The sequence below is a fragment of the Sinocyclocheilus anshuiensis genome, unplaced genomic scaffold (genome assembly GCF_001515605.1).
Source record: "Sinocyclocheilus anshuiensis isolate Anshui unplaced genomic scaffold, SAMN03320099.WGS_v1.1 scaffold227, whole genome shotgun sequence".
Classification (NCBI taxonomy): domain Eukaryota; kingdom Metazoa; phylum Chordata; class Actinopteri; order Cypriniformes; family Cyprinidae; genus Sinocyclocheilus; species Sinocyclocheilus anshuiensis.
This window is the reverse complement of record NW_015549590.1, coordinates 1,788,092-1,811,490: the sequence shown is the minus strand read 5'-3', so window position 1 is coordinate 1,811,490 and position 23,399 is coordinate 1,788,092. Positions and strand designations below refer to the sequence as shown.

At 36.7% G+C, this 23,399-nt stretch overlaps 3 protein-coding genes across 4 annotated transcripts in view; 1 reads left to right on the top strand and 2 right to left on the bottom strand.

Moving 5' to 3' along the window:
* The window catches only part of LOC107658096 (rho guanine nucleotide exchange factor 6-like), a 40,201-nt gene extending 31,172 nt beyond the window's left edge, over positions 1-9,029 (top strand). Inside the window, exons 18-22 of the mRNA XM_016446532.1 lie at positions 3,050-3,143; positions 3,362-3,448; positions 3,566-3,665; positions 6,304-6,358; positions 6,451-9,029. Coding sequence (XP_016302018.1) covers positions 3,050-3,143; positions 3,362-3,448; positions 3,566-3,665; positions 6,304-6,358; positions 6,451-6,573 — 459 coding nt within the window. The 3' untranslated portion in view covers positions 6,574-9,029. The remainder of the gene's footprint in view (positions 1-3,049; positions 3,144-3,361; positions 3,449-3,565; positions 3,666-6,303; positions 6,359-6,450) is intronic.
* A 1,041-nt stretch (positions 9,030-10,070) lies between these two features.
* On the bottom strand, positions 10,071-13,496 carry LOC107658100 (uncharacterized). Of its 2 annotated transcripts, none has more exons than XM_016446536.1 (5): positions 13,275-13,496; positions 11,303-11,434; positions 11,126-11,147; positions 10,835-10,906; positions 10,071-10,719 (listed from the first exon to the last, which is right to left on the bottom strand). In XM_016446536.1, exons 1-5 carry the CDS (start codon positions 13,449-13,451, stop codon positions 10,331-10,333), a joined length of 792 nt encoding a protein of 263 aa, XP_016302022.1. In that variant the 5' UTR covers positions 13,452-13,496; the 3' UTR covers positions 10,071-10,330. The 2 variants fall into 2 exon arrangements, with proteins under 2 accessions (XP_016302022.1, XP_016302023.1); XM_016446537.1 differs by having other exon boundaries at positions 11,303-11,431.
* A 2,924-nt stretch (positions 13,497-16,420) lies between these two features.
* On the bottom strand, positions 16,421-23,141 carry tmtops3a (teleost multiple tissue opsin 3a). The gene is made up of 4 exons (XM_016446535.1): positions 22,760-23,141; positions 20,193-20,521; positions 17,471-17,704; positions 16,421-16,707 (listed from the first exon to the last, which is right to left on the bottom strand). The coding sequence occupies exons 1-4, from the start codon at positions 23,139-23,141 to the stop codon at positions 16,513-16,515; spliced, it is 1,140 nt and encodes a 379-aa protein (XP_016302021.1). The 3' UTR covers positions 16,421-16,512.
* Positions 23,142-23,399: the final 258 nt, after the last annotated feature.

Below are 23,399 nucleotides of genomic sequence, written 5' to 3'. Positions count from 1 at the left end.
GTGTGTGTGTGTGTGTGTGGGTGTGTGTGTGTGTGTGTGTGTGTGTGTGTGTGTGTGTGTGTGTGTCCGTGTCTGTGTGCTTGGCTAGCACCGGTGTTGCACGCTGGATCCATGCTTATCTGTCTTTTTCTCTTTAATTCTGTGGAGAGCTGCCCATTTCCGGTGTGGTTTGCAGTTGTATCTTCTACTCCCGCTGCAGTGATCTTTGCTTAAGATGCATTTATTTGTCATTTTTGATCTTTGCTATGTTGTATTCATTTATTAATAGAAAGGGAGTTCAGATACAATAGCAAAATGTTGGCAGGCAGTAAACAATGTGTACTGAATCATATCCTGCTTCTCAACCTTCAAAGCTCATCGTCTTTAATCAATATACCCACAAACCCAACCAACCCTTTTCCTGCATGAAAAAAACTGCTGTGATACTTACAAAGATGGTGTGATACTTATCCAACCAAACAACAAAAGTGTACACATGCATACAGTATATAGAAATGTTGAGCTTCAATTTGATCAAATTCAGTCAAAACAAATAAATTGCATTAAATGTGAGTAATTAATCAAATTAATCACTTATATAAAAATGTGTTGAGAAATCCCCAAGTAATATTACATTAGTGTGGCAGACAAAGCACTGAATAGGCAAAATTGGCTTTAGAAGTCAATATATTGCTTGTTTTATTTCCATTACATGCAATTTTTTTTAATTATTGGTCTGAGTAAACATTCTCTAGATATATATACATCTTTGGTGGTTCCTTCTTCTGCTTCCATGCCATTTCAACCACTTTTCAAGATTCATTTTAAAAGCTGTTAAAAATGTGCCTCAAAAGCCCTGGATTATGTTTCATTCCTACATTCTGTCCAGCTGTTTCAAAATGCAAGAACGGTTCGTCTGCAGACGGCTCTTTACTCATTTCATGCTGCTTGCTCTCGACAAGTGTGGTAGCAGACTTGCAAAAACCTGCTTTCCATTTGGTAGTACTTGACGCTTCAGTTGCTCTGATGGTAGCAAGCGTTTTCATTATGTAAGACAGCAAGTATGATTAGATGCTTTTTTTAAATAATTGTGTTAAATTTGTGTTAAATTTGTTAAATGTGCTACTAATAATAGTGTTTTATAGAAAACAATAGAAAATGGTAAATGTAGCCATCTCTTCAATAATGACAATGTACTAAGTTACTTTTGTACCATAATGTTTGAAATTGTATCATAGAAAACACATACAAGGTGTTTTGAGATGTTGAGAATGTGGCCCTTGTATGAACTATATTATGAGGAAGATATATTTCCCATTTTAGTTTCGATAAGATGCGCGTTAAATATTGCATGCGATTTATCGTGCAGCCCTAGTTTCTAACTAGATTTGTGATTAGATATAAATCACTTGAAGATATCAAGAGCATTAGGTAGAGATTTCTTCGTATTGGAAAAACATAACAGCAATAATTGGTTCTATATTCGGCAAGAGTCTAATAACCTGCGGCAGTGTTCCAGGGATATAAAATAAATAACTGGGATAGTGAATTGTCTTGCAGACTGTCTCAAGAGATTCTGAATGGGAGCTGTTGCCACAGTTACTGAAGTGTTAGAAAACATGACTTTTACCATGTCAATCGAAAATTTACCCAAGCCTATACATTTTATTGCTTCCAACAAATATGGCCATTCAATAAACACTTTTTCACAGCTGATATCACATCTTAAAATCCAGATATCACATCTTATATTTGCAGAGTTCAGAAAATAATCTTATACCTGCGCAATGAACCTGTTAAATGTTGTCTACCGGTAAGCTACATTTAGATGATCAAAAGAATCAGTATCTGCCAAGTAGCTGTTCATAGAAATGGCAAAATGACTCATAATGCCTAGTTAGGGTGAGGTGACTCTGCTTACGTCACCATAAGAAGGAATATTATTTTCCAATCATGCTGCGTGATTCTCCGTTTTATGTTCCCGGTATTCTGAGCAACAACTACCGCATAGCATAATGGCACGTATTTGTTTAAAAACTAAGAGGTCTTCTCATAAGCCAGGTCTTTCCGCTAGTTTTCACGTCATTTTCCAGGCTAAATGTTTGTCTTAACGAACCTGGAGAATTATTCGAGAGACCAAGACGTCATTCATTGTTTTTCATATCTCAGGGCCACAATGTTGTGCTGTAAATCAATGCGCTAATATTTGCCACTTTCTCTTTTCGTGTTGATTCACATGATGTTATACATTCATTTCATGAATGAACAATTCATTAGTGATAAACATTTCTGTAAACTGTGAACATGTGCATGCTTAACTTCAGTTATTTCCACCATTTACTTTCGGTTTGATGTCATGAGTAAAACATAAAAACCGAAAACCCCATTTAGCCTGAAGCATGCCAAGTGTATATGTATGTATTTCATAATAAAAAACAATACAGTCTTGGTCAATCAATGTTCAATAAAATGTATAATTTTTTTACTACTGCGTTACGGATTCTCACTAAAACTGTGATTGAACTGACTGGTTGTCAGTGACAGAATGTTTTAAACCCTTAAATATTCATCAAGACATTCCTAACTAAAGTGTTTAACTCTTATTTAATAAAGCTGCCCACATAACTTTTTATGTCTGCCATGGTTAGTCTGTCATTTAAACAATTCAATGAAGATGGTCAAAATAACTTGATTTAATAAAGCTTTCGTTCTGGAGGAGTCCAATTTAGATGACTCACTCCGCGGTGTTAGCATTCAAGAAAAAAGGTGGCGGCAGCCCTGTGACACTGCTGTAACAGTCAACAAATGACTCAGACTGAAATAATTAGTTCACAAACAGACAAGGGTCTCTCATCTGCAAATTGTTTTCATTCATGAGACCCTGATAATTTGCTGTTAAATTATCCTGAATGGCGTCATAACTTATGTAAGCTACCGTTTATTGGCCTCATTTCTTAGCATCCTCGCTCGGGATTTGAGCGCAAATTAAGGTCCTCTAGTTGCGGTTTTGTGGTTTTATTCAGAGCTCAGCAGATGCTGTTACTTCATTAACACCAGACTGTTTCCTCAGGACTCTAGTAAAAGCCCCAGACCCAGACCCAAGTTCCTTCCAAAAAGAAAAACGGAGAGAAAACATTCAGATGATGAGTTCCTGCTCAGAAAAAGTAAGTATATTAAAACGCTAAATAAAATTCATTTAGTTCCCAGAACTAAGATCTTGCAAAAAAAAAAAAAGTCCCCGTAGTGGTAGAATTGCGGGGATTTGAGAACAAACAAACAGTAGCTTTGCCAACATGTATTTAACGTACAATCAAAAAGAAATACAGATACATAATAAATTGATGGATCGTCACTGTGAAAATTTGATTTCTGTCACATGCAGGCACAGCAGCTCTGGAGGAGGATGCACAGATACTCAAAGTGATTGAGGCCTACTGCACCGGAGCCAGTCTCCACCAATCCACCACAGGTAGACCTGTCTGTCATATGTACTGTATAACTAAGCTACTGAATTTTTAATAACGGAAATGTATTGTTACAGTTTAACAGTGTGATTTCATTAGAAGATTTGATTTTGTTTGCACAGCTGTTCGTAAGGAGTGCATCCCCCAGGTCCTGCTTCCAGAAGAAGAGAAGATTATTGTTGAGGAGATCAAGAGCAATGGCCAGACGATCATTGAGGAAAAGTATGTTCAGTTATCTGATATCAGAATTACTTGATTTTTAGCATTGAGTCCATTTAAGAAAAATGCTTATATTGTAGTTTGTTTTATTAGTAACATAGAAATAGTGCAGAATTGTAAATATTTCTTCCTTTTTTGGATTAGTGACCTAGAAATAGTGCAGAATTGTAAATATTTCTTCTTTTTAATTTTATAGTAGTGACCTAGAATTAGTGCACAATCGTTAGTATTTATTGCATTTTTTTTTCTTTTTGGATTAGTGACTTGGAAACAGGGTTACAGGGTAACGGAATACATGTAATGGCGTTCCGTAATCAGAATGCAAAACACTGGTTTCTTTTATTTTTTATATAGTTGCATAAAAAAACAAGGTAATCAGATTACAGATACATTTTGTACAAAATGGGAATACTATCAGGGTTACAAAGGTTTCATTTAAGTAATGAATAATTGAAGACAGGCCATTGAATTATTAGAAAACAATGATCCAAGGTGGTGATGCGGCCACGATGTGAAGTGTCAGACTAATGCAGTTATTAATGCAGTTATGAGAGAGAGAGAAAGAGAGAGGGAGTCAGAATAATGCAGTTATTAATGCAGTTATGAGAGAGAGAGAAAGAGAGAGAGAGAGAGAGGGAGGGAGTCAGAATAATGCAGTTATTAATGCAGTAATTAATTAGAGAGAGAGATTGATTAAGAATTGTGTGAATTACCCGAGTCTGTCTCTCAACAGTGTTCGGCAGCAGCGTCTCTACTAATAGCGAAATTGTAAATTCATCTGCTTCAATAACTGCAACGTTATTACATAACTACTGAGAAATGTCATGTAGCCTATAACAGCTCAACTATTTTACTGATAAAATCATCAGAGCAGCACTGACAGCTTGTTTCTGTGCGCGTGAATGTTTCTGTGTGCGAATGCGTGTCCGTCTTGCATGTGTGTGCATTTGAGAAAGAGAGCGGGGAAAGAGAGAATGTGCTTTCTGTACATAATAAAACATAATTTTGGGTCAAAAACAGGGAAATAATTTGTCATTTTAATCCTATTGTTTAATATATTTGTTTGCTTGGTCATTGTCGTTGAGGGTTTTGGTTATTTTACTGTTGTATAAGGACCTTTGAAATAAAATAAATCATTTAGCGAAGCAAGATGGACATGTACTAGCACCATGTCGAAGCAGAATGTCCGATGACCATATGGAGCAAGCACTCTCAGTGTATCTGTTCTTATTATATTTGCTTGAGAAAAAAATGCTAATTTGCGTTCTTTTCTTAAATATTTTATATTGCGCATCAAATAGTTTATATTTTGCATCATATACATAGTAAAATAAGTATTTTTGATTATATTACTTTTACTTGACTTCATTTACATATGTGACCTTGAAGGAATCCAAATGTAATCAGATTACATTACTTTCATATTGTGGTGCTTGGATAACATTACCGAATACTTTTTTTCATTAAGTAATTTGTAACTAATAGAATGCATTTTTAAAGTAACCCTCCCAAGCCTGCCTAGAAATAGTGCAAAATTGTAAATATTTCTTACGTTTTTATGTGTTTTTTTTATTTTTTATTAGTGACCTAGAAATAGTGCAAAATTGTAAATATTTCTTCATGTTGCGTCTTAATGTTTCTTTTTAAATCCTAAATCTTTTAACCCTAGATTTATTATTATTATACTCACCCAAAAATGAAAATTAGCCCATAAATTACTCACCCTCAAGTCATCCTAGGTGTATATGAGTTTCTTCTTTCAGACGAATCCAGTCAGAGTTATATTAAAAATTGTCCTGGCTATTCCAAGCTCTATCATTGCAGTCAGCGGGTGTTGCAGTGCTTCAGTCTAAAAGAAGTTAAATAAAAAGCGCCCATCCATTAAAAAAAGTGTCTCGCACGGCTCCGGGGGGTGAACAAAGGCCTCCTATAGCGAATCGATGCGTTTTTGTAAGAAAAATATCCATATTCAAAACTTAATAATCACTTTAATGTAGCTTGCGCCAACAGTCCTACACGGAAGCAGCTCCAGGCGGATGACGTATGAGTTCAGTGTTGTGCATGCACCGGTGAGTCTCGTGAAAACCAACGTTTGAAATCCTCGTTTTGTACTTCTAATAAGTGACCGTTGTTTTGATCTCTCTGCTGCGCTTCCGTGCGCTTCACTTCTGAGCGACGCATGCGCAAAGCTGACCTCATACGTCATCCGCCCGGAGCTGCTTTCGTGTACAACTGTTGGCGCAAGCTACATTAAAGTGATTATTACATTTTGAATATGGATATTTTTCTTACAAAAACGCATCGATTCGCTACAGGAGGCCTTTGTTCACCCCCCCCCGGAGCCGTGTGAGACACTTTTTATGGATAGGCGCTTTTTATTTAACTTCTTTTGGACTGATGCATGCAACACCCGCTGAGTGGCATTAAACAGCTTGAAAGATCAAAGACAATTTTTAATATAACTCCGACTGGATTTGTCTGAAAGAAGAAAGTCATATACACCTAGGATGACTTTAGGGTGAGTAATTTATGGGCTAATTTTCATTTTTGGGTGAACTAACCCTTTAACAGTTGCAACTTGAAATGTTCTGTTTTCCTTTTGAATATTTTAAAGAATGTTTTATATTTTATTGCTTTGCAGAAGTCTTGTTGATGCTGTTTATGCTCTAAAAGATGAAGTCCATGAATTAAGAAAGGTAAGATTGTACGTTATTGGAACCTCGTGTTGGCCTGAGCTATCACAGGCATTATGCTGTAATTTTCTGATGCCATGTGTTCGTGAATGCAGGAGAATAAACGGATGAAGCAATGTCTGGACGAGGAACAGAAGTCCCGTAAGGAGCTAGAGCGTATAGTCAGAAAGTTGGCCAAGCAAAAGAATGACTGTTCCTGGGATGAAGGAGGTCACTAAAGAACACTCGCCTGTTTCCCTTTGCCAGCTGCATGTATGTGTTTCCGTGTCTGTGTGTCCTCACAAATGTGTTTTTATGTGTTTTTTTCCATCACATTACACACTGAACGTTGCTTTTGGAAAGTCACCATGCTGGGGATTTTCAGCCATTTCTCGTCAAATGTTTTTTAAGGACAAGATGCGATAAGAAGATCAACTCTGTGATTAGTGACTGTGTTTATCTTGCCATACTGAAGAATATCACTGTGCGGTTTGCTTCACGCTCCTGTGATGTGACATTCTGAGAGCAAACCGGCAACTGTTCTAGAAGACCAAGTGAACTGTATTTTGTGATTTGGAAAACTTCAGATGATTGTCAGAGTCCTGTCCATTTTTTGTTCCGGTTCACTCCACTCCAACAAGAATCATCACAGAAAAGATGGTGGAATCTCTTGTTTTTGAACTGAACAAATATCTGCCTCACTTTATGACTGTTACTGGTCATGGACAAAAGAAATCCAATGACATTCAGCCCATGAACAGCATTCCGACTCAAGCCGCCATTGCACAAGTGAAAATATTCTGTTTATGGCGTAAGAGGAGATACTTGTGGTTGAACATTGCAGGATTCCACTGTTTCAACAAGTATTGCTCTTTTGAGACCCATTTCTGCTTTTATAATGTGAAAATGGTTGCTTTTAGGTCACAAATGAACAAGATTGAGATTTGTGGTTTGCACCTGATTGACATGAGATGCCCTACTTGCCATCTTGAAATGAGTTTGGTTTTTTATTTTAGTTTGAAGGCTTTGAATTAAATGCCTGTAATGCGTCATTGGGCTGTATATGTGTTACCCGGACAGTCACTCGCATCAGTATGGGTACACCGTATTTCTAAAAGAGCCATTATAATACTACATAATCACGCTTCTGATAATCATCACTAGTTTAAAGCTATCAGGGATATAGTTGTCAGAAATAGTTCGGTTTATAATACTATACTAATACGATACATCATATAATGTATGTATATCATATATACAGTATAAATATGTATAAATCAGATATTATGGCGAAAGGAAAAAATTTTAATGATAACAAAAATACAGTAGGAAACTTCATCCTCCTTTTTCAAAGGCTTGAAACTATTTCATATGTATCTTAAACCAAAAACAATCCAGAATGTTTGCAGATTTGGTACTAGGAGCCCTTTTAGGACTCAAAAAATCAAGTGTACGTAGAAACATACGGTACTTTAGGCACTGATGTTTGTTCCTCCCTTACCATATATTGGAGGCTCATATTAGAGTGACAAACAAATGTGGTTAGAACCCAATTTTATAGATTTTTTTTTTCAGCAAACTGCTCCCCATCAGCAATGTTTAATTTTTGTCCGGAATGAAATGGAGGCTGTGATGGATTGTAGTACAGTGCATTTAGTGGATTGTACTGTAGTTTAATAACATACAGATTGTTCAGCTGACAAAACATCTTTCCGAAGAAACTTGCGTTTTGAAAGTTCTGAGTTTTAGTAAATTATGTGATCTAGGAGCTTTATATAGTGGATGCCATGGTAAAGACAGTACGTCTATCTCTCACAGACTTGTTTTCATCCACGTTGAATTTAATATGGCATCTAATCTGATTTACAGCGGAGGTGCATTTTTTTACTCATTTGTATTCTGCCATAGTTGTGCGTGGTATGCGTGGTACTTTTTTTTTTTTTTCTTGAACTCTTGCTATTTTAACTGTAACTAGTTACAATTACACAAATTACACTGTGGAGTGCTAAACCTTTCAACTAATCATTAGCGATCATAACCGTGACTAATCTTTTCATTCGCTGTGGATCGGAGATCTTAAGCAGTGAAGAAATGCATGGAAAGAGCTGTAAAGATGAGCAAAACTTGGGTGGGGAGTTTTATTTTTAATGTTTTTAAACCCACCAGCGGTCACCTCCGGAGCATTGCTGTGGCAATTCAATGCAATATGCGACTGGTTTGTTGTTACAATTGCTGTGCAAGAGCCAGTTTTTCTCTTGGAAGGAGTATACTGTATAATATATTCTTCCGATTAGGCAATAAGATGTGCTCTGGGGCGCACAAATGTAATGCTGTTACTGTGGTACTGTGTGTAAATCTGTTTCATGTTTGTGTGCGTGTTTGTTTTTCCAGCAATTAACCTTGCATGCCATGTGGTACACATAGCCTTAAATATTATTTTAAAGTGTTAACCCTGATTGTATTGTTTTTGTTGTTGTTATTATGAAAACTCCTGAAGTTTTAAACCATCGGTCTAAAACTTTGACATCTGCAGTGGTAAATGTGATCTTTCTGATGGTCTGTTTGTGTGTGTGTAATGTGGAAGAGATTGAATTGTTCATTAGGTTATGCTAGTATGTATACCTGATATTTGCTCTAGGTGGCTACTGATCTCACTGAAATGAAATTCACTTTGTCATGTCATGAATGTGTCCGGGGATAAAAAAAAATTGAATAGCACTTTCAGGAGATCATAAATGAGGGTTGAAGAATGTCCATGTCAGTTTCCTCTTAAAAGTGCCCATGTCTGCAGAACACAAGTTTTATTTTTGCGGCACTGATCTATGCAATATAAATGCTATATATATATAATTTGTTTTCGTTTTTTCCCTAGTGCTTGTGTTTTTATTTTGTCTTCGTTTCAATAAGGATTTCTTTTAATAAAATAACATCATGTTAATAAGCTATACGTTTGATTTTATTTGCATCTAACTTACACACACACACACGAGGAAATTCCACCTTGTTGTGAAATACGGAGGTAATTAAAATGATGTATTTTCAATATGCTGTGTTAGTTTTTGATGCTTGAATGGAGTAAATGTACAGGCTAGAGTGAATGTAGTAGGCTGACAACTTCCTGTAAGCAGAGGCATCCGCGTGGCTCAAACGAGCACGCGTTTGGCACCTAAAACTCACTGTTTCCATGGAGGAGGATGGAATGCTGTAAAATAGGCACAGCAGTAGTCAGTTCAGGGTCGTATTATCAAATTGAAGTTAAAAACAGAACTGGTAGGCTTATGCGTCTTTCTCTTCGACTCGTCCTACACAGTAGTTTCCAAACTTCTCACAACCTCAATCTTACTATGTTAGGAAACACTTACACAACTCATGACCACTTGGAAACATTGGTAATAATATAAAAAATACTGGAGGACTTGAGGAGTAGTATAATAGGGAGGGCGGAAAAAATGTTTTGGCTCTTTTATTCAAAGTTACTTTTACTAATATATATAACCCACATATTATATATTAACATTTAAATAAGTACTTAGGAAGTACTATAAATAAGAATCGATCATCAATTATAATTGTCAAGCTTATACTAAAATAAATATCTTTATTATTAAGTCAATAGTTTATTATTATAGTTATTATAAAAAGAAGAGCAAACCAAAAAAAGGAAAACTACACGTAATAATAAATAATTTCAGACAAACACCACCAAACACTAGTGGTTTGAAAACATTCATGGTGTTCTTATCGGGTTGTATTTGCAATGAACAATATAATCGAAAGGATGTTCCCATATTCAGAAGGTTTCATGGATTCCTTGTTCGTCCTGAGCTTGGATTGTGGTTTGGTGTCAAGGAGAAGAGGTGGTGCAATGTCTTTCCCTTGAGATGTATAACATGACTGTATAATTATCCGTTTAATTATAGTGCCTTGATCCAGTCAGTCCCTGACCGTCTCGTATCATCCATCTCCCCCTTGACCGCTTCAGTTCCAGAGTGTTCTTTACCGCAATTTGAATAATCCAAAGCTGCAGGAGTCCCGGTTCACCAAGGATGTGTTTGTTACTGTAACATAGATCTGTTGGTCTTTCTCTAGATGGAACACCCCCGCCAGAGAAGCTGTACACAAATTTGGTGGGTTTGGGTTCAAACTGCAAAAAGACTTGAGTAGCTCCTTGCCTTGCTGTTTCTTGGGTACTGTGCTCCTTATGGATTGCTTTAATGAAGATAAAGGAGGATTTTTGGAGAAGGTGACCTGGGAATAGATTAAATAGATTCCGGGATACTGAATGGTCAACTTGTCCCGTTCGTTGCTGAGCCGTACGTCCTGTAGCAGCGAGTGCTCTTCATCCCAAAGAAGACTGCTTGTCTTCAAGAAGTCAGAAGTCTTATCTGGTGGTTTTAATACAAGGAGAAACCCATTATCAGCACACAATGGCTATAGGCTTAAGTTTAATTACATGATTTAATTGAATACTAAATTAATGATTCTAATACATTCTATTACCTTTATGCTCAGTCAGAGCAGTCATGTGTGCAGCTGGTCCAATAAAGTGTGGCCCTCCAGTTAACTTAGACACTGCAGGAGAAATACACAGCAGTTGTAAGTATACAATACAAAATAAAGGGTTTCAGTAAGGTTACAAAATATATCAAAAGTAATAGGACGCCACATTGCTTGCTAAACATTATTTTTATACAGGCACTAACATCCTAGCACAGTCAGTATTTAACAATACATTGTGCGATATGTTTTAGATCGTTTAGTGAATAAGGTTACCAGGTTGGCAATACTTACATTTTTCGTTTGCTTGTGAAACCTTTGGGAGGAAGTAAAAGAATATTAATGATACATAAAGTCATAGAGTTGTACACAATGTTTTCATATAATGGTTATGTTGTACGATTCACATCTAGGAGCATCAAAATCTTTTAAGCGTGACTTTAAACGCATGACATAAACATATAGGCCTACCTTTGCTATGACAGCTTTATATTTTTCCATCAGTTTGCCACATTCTGTCATTGAGTCTTCTCCCATACTGCTGTCCTCACAGTCCTGTAGTCTCTGTAGGCTGATGTCTTCATGATAACTGTCCTGGAGCTGCTGATGAAGGAAAATACATTTATTAATATGTTTCCCTTACTGCTTAAAGACTTTATAGTTAATATCTAGAAAGAGCTCTGACAAAAAAAACAAAAAAAAAACATGATCACAGAGAACACAGAATGTGAATTATATGACTTTTCATATATAATACGACAATGAAAATGTTTTTATAAATGTACATGATGCTGCCTGTCGACGTTTATTTCACGCAGCGCTACAAGTACAATTACCTAGATGTTATTGATTATTTGTAAAATATGGGTCCCACTCTATATTAGGTATTTTTAAACACTACACTCTTAAAAATAAAGGTGCTTCAAAAGGTTCTTCAAGCGATGCCATAAAAGAACCATTTTTGGTTCCACAAAGAACCATTCAGTCAAAGGTTCTTTAAAGAACCATCTCTTTCTTACCTTTTTATAATCTGAAGAACCTTCTTTCGCCACAAAGAACCTTTTGTCAAACAGAAAGGTTCTTCAGATGTTAAAGGTTCTTTATGGAACCATTTAGACAAAAAGGTTCTTCTATGGCATCATGAAGCACCTTTATTTTTAAGAGTGTATGTACTTAATAATTATAGACGTAACTACAGTAATTAATTACAGGATGGTATTTTCAAATATAAGTGCAATGTAAAAACATGTATGTACACAGGTGCATTGTAACAATGTATACAGACACTTAACATAAAGTAGGTCCAAAAGATATCATTTATATATGATAAAACATTGTCATATATTTGTACATCTTTAGTAAGCTTAATAATAAACGTGAAATGACAGTTATGTTTAGTTTTATCAACATTTCACCTGAAACTGATCGCAATGGAATGTACTGTTACTACATTTACCCTTCTGGTGAACGTGACTTACGTTCACGCATCTGTTTGGTGAAACTTGCACTTTAACTTTATCGTTACTGAAACATTTGAAAGCCCTACTGAAACTAACGCTTCATTGATTCTTATATCAGTCTGTCTGCTTGATTCACGGAAATGCATGCTACATAATGAAATACATAAGCTGTACATAATCTGTTTTGAAACTGTATATCCGTGTTTGCCAAAAGAATGGCTGTATATATAGATTGAAAAATTTTTTGCTGCTGTTTAAAACTACGTTCTTCTCGTTTGGAGTTTTTTTTTTTTATTCAATTTGATTCTAATGATGCTTTAATTATCAATAATGCTTACTATGTAGGGATAATAATGCCTACAATTGTTACTGAGTCACTCCTTTGGCATATAAATCAAAGAGTGAGCTTGCATAATTTGTTGGGTAGTTTGGTTTTAATTTCCTCTTGAGACAGAAAGGCTGGTTTTTGTTGGCTTTGTTTGTTTGATGCGCAGCATGCTGCCTTGCTCATAAAACCACACAACCCAGGAAGTACACCCGTGAGATTAGGCCGCTCAGTTTTTTACGTTTAAAAGTCTCTGTATATTCTGAGACAAAATAATCATTGCATAAAATATTGTTCTTGATTTTAGTGTACATTTGATGTTAAAGTTGTTAACCTCATGAAGGCACCTTTTACATCGCTTCTACCACAAAACCATTATCAAAGATTAAAAATGTTAATAATGTCAATAATGCATATTGGAAAAAATCATCATAAGCAAAGTGACTATAATATATGGAGCCATAAAATAATCTGCCATCTAAAAGTCTGTTAGCTTCTATTAAAATAATAAATGACTTCTATAAAAAAAAAAAATTAAAAAAAAAAGATATTTAAAATTGTGCCAACTTAATAATTTCTTTTCAATTGTACACCCATGAAACCTGCAGTAGATACAAACTTGAGCGCCAAGAGCCACTAAGAGAAGAGCCGTTCATACCATGTTGAGTTTCTGGAACAGGTAGAGGAAGCCTCCGAAGGTCAGTATCATTAACAGCAGTAGCATCACTGACAAAAACTTGACTAAAGATGTGTTGCCCGTTGGCCGGGGTTTGCTGTATCCTGCCCGTGGAGGCACCGGCGGAGGATTGTAGCTAGTGTGAAAGGTGTTTATCATGATGAACAGAGCACGAGTCGATTAGAGAAGAGACGTGTACTCCAGTGGCACCCATGCACTTCTGAAGAGCTGCTCTCAATGCAAGCAAGCTCATTTGAATGCAACTTCCTGAAAGATGTTACCTTTTTTAGATGGGCAGAGAATTCTGGCGTATGTGTTTGTGCACAATTTGGCATAAATAAGCATGCGTCCTCATAGCAGGCACTAGAAAGGCCTGATTCCATGAGGTCACACATTTTTGCACAAAGGTCATTGTCTTTGCAGATTCAAAATCTGCAGTTTGAATGTGCTGTTTTCTGATTTTGTGAACAAGTATTTGTAAAGAATTTGCTTTAATTAAACTAATATCAAAACTTGTATGAGTAACATTGCATTAGATATAATAGCAAACCAAATGGCATCTTACAAACAAATAATGTTAGATCTTTTCTCAGAAATAACATTTTCGCAATTACTTTTAATCAACTGATCCCAAAGTGCTTTTTAATGAGTGTAAGAAGACGTTCACACAGGTGTCCTATTAGAGGAATCATAGTTCATCACATTGACTATGAACATGATCCACTAATATCTGACAACCACAAAATGTCCAAATCCTTTTCTTTTTTTTGTCTTTATTTAGTCAAATGCAATGATATGCATAAATTTTTAGAGTGACTTAAGCGTCCAAATACTTTTGGGGCCTCTTTATTTTTGTGCATTAATTATTGGTGACATTGTGCGTTGCAATTAGAGCAGAGCTTCTGTTTGTCAGTAAACCACGGGAAATAAAGTCACTTGTTGTATGTGTCTATATTTCTTTTAAAAAATCTGACCACAGTGAAGCACATGTGTGGTAAACAACAGAAAATAGAGATTATTTACAGTTGTGAGCATAAACACGGGAGAAACACATTATGAAACCAGTTTTTTTATGAGCCATAACCATTTTGTTAGATAATCAAGGTCGATAAGATACTAGTTTACCACATCTATAAATCTATGAAAGACATGCTCTTCATTTTGGATTTTGGCCTATATACAGTTTCCAACTTCTGACCTCATTTTAACCACCAACTGGTGGTCTCAACTACATATTCTCATAGCTCCACTTGATCTTTCTTGACATCTGTTTAAAGAATTGCTGAACCTGTAAATGAGTAAGCATCTATATATAGGTTTTTAAGTGAAAGAGTTTGTTAAACATTTTCTTTTTTAATTATGGGACATTCAATACCACCGCATTGTTGGTTATAAACTGTGCATTACATCAAAACAAAAAAATTTTTTCATTGACTCTTGACAATAGAAACGGCTGTTTATCTAGTATCAATCAATTTTTTGCAAAAATAACAGGTTTCACACCAACTGAAGCATCTAACCTCAGTTCCACCCCCACTGATTTTTTTTTTCAGTCCCTCTGCCAGGGCTCACATTTTCCGAAGTCATCAGTATTATTTCAAACGCATGCATTATACATTAGGAAATGATCTTCACCCACAACAAGGCATGAAAAGACACAACTGGGACCTGTCGTCAGACCTTTGACCTTTATTAACTGAAACATCAGATATAATTTATAATGTACTTGCTGCGTAGTGTGAATGGATGTGGGTGGAAGTACATATATGTTTCAGTGTTTTGAATAAGCAGTGCTCATGAGTAACGTGAGGTCATTTACAGTGAAAAATATTGGCACATCACTTATTGTGTCACAAATGAAAGCTGCACAAAGCATGTTAAAAATTCTTCCTGCTAATTCTAGATCTACTTTTAGGCGTCCCTTAAAAATCAAGGCTTTATTAGTTATTGTACAGTAGTTAGGTAATATACCGATAACCATGATGTTGCTTTATGCAATTTTCACTATTTTTCAAAGAGGAAGAAAGCTACTGTGATAGACTTCCAATGCATTAGCTGTTCTGAAAATGACTAGAATCATAACAAAGTGCAGTAAATTGTAAAACTAGCTACAAGCCAGTGTTTATAATTACAACAGTACAATAATATGATAAGAAATACCAGTTTTCAATGTCAATTTTTATGACCATATACAGTATTTACTCTTTGTCAGATACTTTGAAACGGACTTATACAGTGTTGCAATATGAAAAAACACATTGAATGCTTAAAAATGATTACAGGGGGAAAGAATTCAACACATACATAGCAAACCTTGTATTCACTGCTTCTTTTTCCAGGGATGGGAAGAATGATTGGTAACGCATATATGACTCACTGCATGTTCTGTGCGTGTTGGTGAAAAAGAGACTGTGGGCCTATGGAACTGACTATGAAAACGGCACATTAAAATGTTCACACTTTCTGGAAAATGTGCAAATGATGCAGGATTGAAGTCTGAAAATACTTCAGTCGGAATAATGATGTAATTACATGTCTCTGTGTTATAACATGACTCACAATTACTCACAAAAATGTACACTTTATACAGTTTTGTAAAGCTTAATCAAATATGATAACACTTAAGTACATGGAGATATCAATGAAGCAGTGGACTTTAATATCTTAAAAATATGAAATACTATGCTATAGGGAAACTTTCATTAACTAACATGCCACTAACAAAGCCCAGTAATAAATTATGCATTCAAAGAAATCTGTCACAAGCAGCATATGGATATGGACTAAACTTTGCAGAGTTCTGTTATATGTGATTCACTGCAGTATGACATGGGCAGTGGCTCCTACTGTTGGCGACAAGTGTAACTGCACTACATCCAGCATTCACAGACTGACACTTGCACTAACTGCTTCACTGCACGCTTAGCAATGTGTTGTCTTTATTCAGAAGTTCATTATATAATCAGCATTTGTGTCTACATATATTTTAACATACATTCTTTTGTTCTAGAGTAGTTGCTAAACTGACACTGCACATTAATTTCAAGTCTTAGAGAACCATGAGTTTCAGTTTTGGTCCTACTCAGGGATTCTGATATACTGGTCGTATGAAACTTTGTGGTGTGATTTAAGATATTGGAACAATCATCACACTGTCAGTTTTCATCATACTGCATCATAAATGCTGCTCTGTAAAGAGCCTGGGCAGTCTTTGAGAGTGTCAGGGGTTGTAATGGACTACTAAGGCCAGGGTGTGCTGCTCTTTTTTCTGGGAGCCCTTGACGCCGCGATGCCATGAGGGCCCATCACAGGGCTTGAGCACATGAGGATCTTCTTTGCTGCTGTGCTGAGGATTCTGGCTGTGAAAAGATGGATCTCCTTGACACTTCAGAAATGCTAAGAAACACCTGTAGAACTGAAAGGAAAAAAGAATGAAACAGTCTGCATTGAATTTCACTAATATAGACCTTTCAGGGGTAGATAAGGTACAATGTTGTCCTTTTAAGTGACAAGCTGTATGCTGTATACTTGTCTTTGTTCCACTTTTGTCTCATGGACAGTGCACAACATCATTTTTTGTGTCCGCAGAGACTTGTGCATGGACAGCAGTGCATGTGCGAGCAATCCGAGCATTCAAAAACAAGGGGCCACTAGGTAGTGCACACGTGACCTACACATTCGCTTGCACTCATGGGCAATTAAGTATTTTTTAAAGGTCTGCACACTCAACTTTGCACTAGATGGAGTGGAATGTGGAAAATGAAATATACTTTATATGTTTTGTGCACTTTTTCCTAACAATATGCATAGATTAAAATATAAAAATATATACTATTTAAATATCGAAATACTGGCTCTGACAATTGAATTATGATTATTAATTATGTGATGCAATATTATGACAAATCTGAACATTTGGTTAGATTTGATTTTCCAAAATATGCATCAAAAGTCGTGGATGCAAATTATGGTACGTGTCTGAATATAGTGGGCTTTTACAACTGAAAATAGGTGAACTTTTAGGTTATTTTAAAATAAAAAAGGAAATGATAAATAATATATAATTCTAATAATAAATGCACTTCATTTTTTTATTGTCAAATCAATACACTAGGACACACTACTGTGTTTCTACACCCCAACAAAAAATTCTAAATTCATTCCATCTGTGTACTAACCTGGTTGTTGAAAAGCACATATACGACCGGGTTGACCACCGTGCTGCTCTTGGCCAGGACTGATGGCACCACGCTGGTTATGGGAGTGATCAGTCCCCTCCTGCCAAAGGTGGCCAGCAGAGCCACCACCCCGTATGGCATCCAGCACAGCAGATAGCAGGAGACCATGGTGATGATCATGAGAAGGATGTGGTTCTCCCTCCTCTGTGCAGTCAGCAGGTTGATTTTAGTTATCTGAGCCGAAAAAATAAACACTTAATGTATATTTTAATCTCCAGTGTATACGTACATAAAAAGTTGCATTTTGATGTAGAAAGACCTTTTCAACCATTTAAATCAAACTAAAAGTCTCCATCTTGCTGCAGAGAGCATGGACTGTCCTACAGTTCATGAATTAGCTTGTCGTGTGTAAGCTGTCTGCGAATTAAAGGAAGACTGGCAGATGGCTCCTTCATGTCTGTTAACCTTCCTCATCCCCTTCCCATCATGAAGCAATCTCTCTCTATAAAGATCTCCTGCCGGTCAGGAACCGAATGTGAACTTCCAATCAGCAGTGGTGGCAAATGAGAGCTGATGAGCGGAGCTGAGCTCCCTGCACCGGTTCATTTCGTCATTCACACCTTTTACATGCTCCATTTGTCCTAAACAAGATGATTGTGATTGTATCGACAGCTCCAGCTCGGCTAAGTGTATTCTCACCTGTGTAATCCTCTGGAAGTGTCCTTCAGCAATTTGTAGGATCAATATGACACTGACAAAAAATATTAATTTGAAGCAACATAAACAAAACTTCCTTTCAGTGCAGTATAATTCTTTCCATTTCCATAATTTAATAACCCTTCTGCCTGGACGTCTTTGATTCTGCAAACGATTTAATACACACAAAACAGTCCTCCATTCATAAACACCCCCAAAAGTGCTTCTTAATTGTATCTGAATACATTTTCATTCACCTTTCCATTGAACAGTGTAATGGAAATCGATTTCATACCGCATGTCTGGAGTGACTCTATTTTAGGAATGCAATTACTTTCTCAGACATGTCACCCCGATTTTCCCAGTGCTCTCTTGTAATCCCCCCTTTTGAATCCCATCAGAATTCCATGTTTGTGTTTCTAAGAAAAGCCCGAGGGCTGTAGTGACTGGCCCACTCATACGTGTAATGGAAGCAGCTCTTTCCATTTGTCAGATACACAATGTGGTGCCTGCTACTGAACGGAGCGAATCCTGGAGGAAATAAGTTTGTTACATAACAGTTTGTCACCAATAGTAACAGGCTCTGCGTTCTAAAAATACCTCAGATGGTGATTCATTCATAGAATCGCTCTGGAGACTAGAGGCTCGCTGCCTTACTACCTGCTGGAAACGCTCATTACATATTCCTTCACACGGTGATGTGTTTATGAAATCCGCCTCAGGCATGGATGAGTCACAAAAACCTAAAGCCTTCTTCACCCTGAGCACTGTCTAACCTGATGCCCCAAAGTGCTTTGATCTTATTCCCTTAGCTGGACAAATCAATATCAAATGGATAAATAAAGAATCCAAGAGCGCAGGATCTGTTATCTGTAGCTCGCTGAGGTTGAAATGTTAATTGGACACTAGCTATGAGACATCATTGCAGATTTCTGGGTACAACTGCTTTATTTCCACAGAAGGGACATTAACACAGTGAGAGGAGACTGTATGTCACTGGTGTTATATAAAAGCACTGGTATCACTCCGCTTGTCGATGTTTGCGCTTTCAGTCTCTGTTTTAGTGATGGGAGTTTTACACTGACTCTTTCTCCAGGTTACTCGATGCACCAGTAAGTGGCAACAAGTGACTTTGTGAGTCACTGAATCGTTCATTCAACCAATCTGTTCAAAACCATTGATTCATGAATGAAACAATTAACTTGCCTAATTCAAAACCACATACTATTTGCCTGCATCTGAGTATGCATATGTCCCTACCTATAGTGGGCGAACAACAGTATGTGAAAAAATAGTATGTTCGAATTCACAGTATTCATGAAACATTCTTTAGTGCACATCCAGTGGACACTTCACTCTCACGGAAGAGGATTCGTGAATGACAGTGAAGCATCGTAACTGATGCTGGTAGGTCACATGACAGTGACAACATGACAAATATAGTACATCTGGATTACATTAATACTACACACATTCATAGTATATAGAACATACTTTTTAACAGTGGCAAAGTAGTACCTACTTGGAGTGCATGCGATTGCATGATATGCAGCCTTACTATTTCTTCCTTAGAAAAATATGGTAAAAATAGTGAAAGCAGCTAGTATGCAACAACTGTCTTTATGTATGAGTTATTGAAATATTTTGACTCATAAATAAGAATTTTATATTATTACTACTTTGTTATGCTCTCTAGAAACTGGCCAAATCTCACGAAATCAATAATCACAATTGTTTTATTCTACAATCTTAAAAAAATAAAGGTTCCAAAAGGGTGTTTTTACAGTGATGCTATAAAAGAACCCCAAAGAAGCTTCAAGTATTTTTCTTAGTGCAAATAACTTTTTATTGATCTAAAGAAACTTTTTCCACTATAAAGAACCTTTTTGTACAATGGAAAGGTTCCATGGATGTTTTATGTTTCTCTTCCAGTACTCTAATGATGGGTGTAAAATATATTGTTCATTTAATAAATAATAACATATATGTATAACATATAATAATGAATAAATCCTCTCTCACTCACCCCTTTAATAATGCACAGGATTTTGCCATAGCAGAAGATCATGAGCATTAGGGGTAGAAGCAGACAGAAGATGAACAGGCACATCACGTAAGACATGCTGTTGGTTGAGCGCTGATGCCACTGCACTGAGCATGTTGTCCCGGGCCCTTCAGGTCCATAGCTACTCCAGCCCAGGAATGGTGGGAGAGCCCAGACCAGCGAATAGAGCCAGGATCCGGCCACACAGAGCCAGGCCCTGTGGAAGTCAGACACGTCTGCCTTGGTGGGGCGCAGCAGGGCGGCATAACGCTCATATGATAGTATGGACAGAGACATCAGAGACACAATTCCTATTTTGGGATAAAGAAAACAGATATGGAAAAATGGCGGTCACAAAACAACTAACTTGTGAATATTCGAAATGTCTTTTTATTGTAATATATTGCCGGTCTACACCAAGTGCTGTAAAGCAATGACAGCAATTTTGACAACTTTCTGTCACGCAGGGGAAAAATTACAATAAACCCAAGTTTGACGAAGCAATTTACTGTGAACATCCGGGACAGTCCCTAGAGAGAAGTCTGAGGTTAAGTGCAAAGAACAGCTACGCTCTCAATGGTCATGCATCCTGTTCTGTCCCTGGATCAGTCGCACAACCTGCATCTGTTATATAAAAACTGCCAACATTATCTGCAGCATTGAGGTAGTGTGTTAATGAGACTGCTATTGCTGTTTATTAAAACTAGACAAAAACTATTTATTGATTAAAAACATTTTTATGAACTCTAAAATGATCAATGCACAGTGATTATAAACTAACTGAAATAACGTATAAAAAATGTAAACATACAAAACACATTTTAGTTGTTACTGAACACTGAGTCTGAGTAAATTTAGAGATCATTAGACTGTTTCCTCTTACTTTTGTATATTGAACAGTAAGATTCAACTGATTCCTAAAACTAAAATATATAAAGAGTACACTGTAACGATAAAAAATACTGCTGAAACAGACTACAGCTAAACTGAAATGTAGAATAATGTAATAAAGTTTCTGTTATGCTGTCTCAGACTCAAGGAGCTCATTAAGGTACAGATCGTGTTTTCCAGAGAAGGTGAGGTCAAAGATATGAAGACATATCGTTATTTAACAACCCATCCTGTAACAATTTAGATAGTAACTTGACACAAGATGATGGAGCTAGAACAAGCTGTTGACAACATATTTATTTCTACTCTCCAATTGTTAAAAATGTTTGGGTAACCACAGAGAAAAACTTTGAGCTTCATTCTCCTTCAGTGGGTTTGCATTGCAGGTCCACATGTTCTGCACAAAAGCGCTCTGCACTTGTCACTGCAGTTCCTCTACACATCACAGGAAGAGAAACAGGGGGTGTCACAACACTCCCACTAGAATAATTAACGGCCTTAAACGGGCTCTCCATTCAAATGTCAGATCACTGGGGGAAGACTGTGACTTCTGAGATAACCCCCAAAGATAAAATCTGGCTTCTGCCTGTCTCGAGCATTTGTGGAAAATTTTCAACAGACTGAAAAAAAAAGAAGCATACGATCTGTGAACTTGACATGGTCGAGAATATTTACTTTTAAAATAAATAAATAAATAAATATTCTACTAATACTAAACTTTTACAGCACAATCTAACAGACAGTAGTCTGCTTTAAGTGCTGTAGTCAAAAATATGAAGGCACACAGGTTAGTAAGATATGTTTTATAGTGTACTTAATTCAAAAAAAAGAAATGGACAATGTTTACACAAAAAATAAATCATATGATTTTTTTTAACACTGGTACTACAGAACTATTGTTTCTTTGTGATTGTGGTCATGCTACAAAGATTCAGTTGAGTTAATTTAGGCTACAGATTGACCTTACAGCAAGAGAAATTTTGCATATGCATTCTTTTTGCATATGCTATATGTATTATGAGTAGTGTTGGTTAACTACTTTAACTGCAACATATTGAAAATGTATTTATTTATAATTTATTATTTTAGTTTGTTGGTCAAATATTTAAGGTTATGTAAGTTTTGGGACTTTTTTTTAGAATGAATCTCTGTGCTGTTGAGTGACACGCACAAAAACATTTTCAAATCAAATGCTTGATTAAAATTAGCAGCAACATACTTCCTTCGGGACAAAAATGTCCTTTTTATGTATTACCTACATTTTCAATCAATTATACATTTTGCATGGTGTGTTAACAGTTTGTACCTTTAAAATCCTAAAAATTAGTGTTACAAGTATCTAGATCATCTGTCATACAGCTATATATATATATATATATATATATATATAAATTAAAAAAAAATTTGTTTTCTCTAAACCTAGCCTATAATTTTCTGGCTTTTAATTTTTTCCTAAGCTTCCCAAAAACTACTAAAATATGAACATTATTAAGCTCTTGGTTTGAAGGCGCTTTTAATAATTAGTTATTAAATATATTGGCAATGGATATTGTGTTTAAAATGTAACTCATCGATCAGCAAATCCATACACCTAGTGTACGCCAGAAAATAACGCAGGCGCAACGTTTTTTTTTTTACTGAACTTCAGTAAAACTTACCAAAAAGAGAGTTGGCGAACCCGTACCATTTGCAGCCGTGATATCCCAACAGCCATTTCCCATAGAGACTGGAAGCGAAACTGAAGGGAGTCCCAAACAAACAAACCAGTATGTCACTCACGCTGATGTTCAGCAGAATGAGGTTTATGGGTGTCCACAGTGAGCGAAACCTCGCAAAGATGAGCAGGACAAACAGGTTGCCGAGGAATCCAAACACCAGAATGATTCCGAGGCAGACGGCTGTCACCGTGTGGCCGGTCCGGCTCAGGCCAGGTGGGGTATCGTGCGGCTCTAGGGGGTCTCCTGAACTGACATTTGCACTTTGATTGAGCGCAGTAGTGTCTTTGTAGCTAATGTTCAAACTCCAGATGTAGACGACCATAGCAGCCTGACTGTACGGCTAAATAGTGTTGACACTATGACTTTCCTTACGGATTGATTCTCAGTTCTCATCTCCCCCCTCACTGACGCGCAGCCCACCATTAAGACCCAGCCTCTGCCTCTGCTGACCTCCGTGCGTCTGAGAGGCGCGTCTTTGAGCGCTGGGTGACCAGGGTGCGAATTATGAGGGGTGGGGGTCTGGGGGAGGGGGGTTGCATATTATTTTTAGACTATATATTATATTTTATACATTTATATA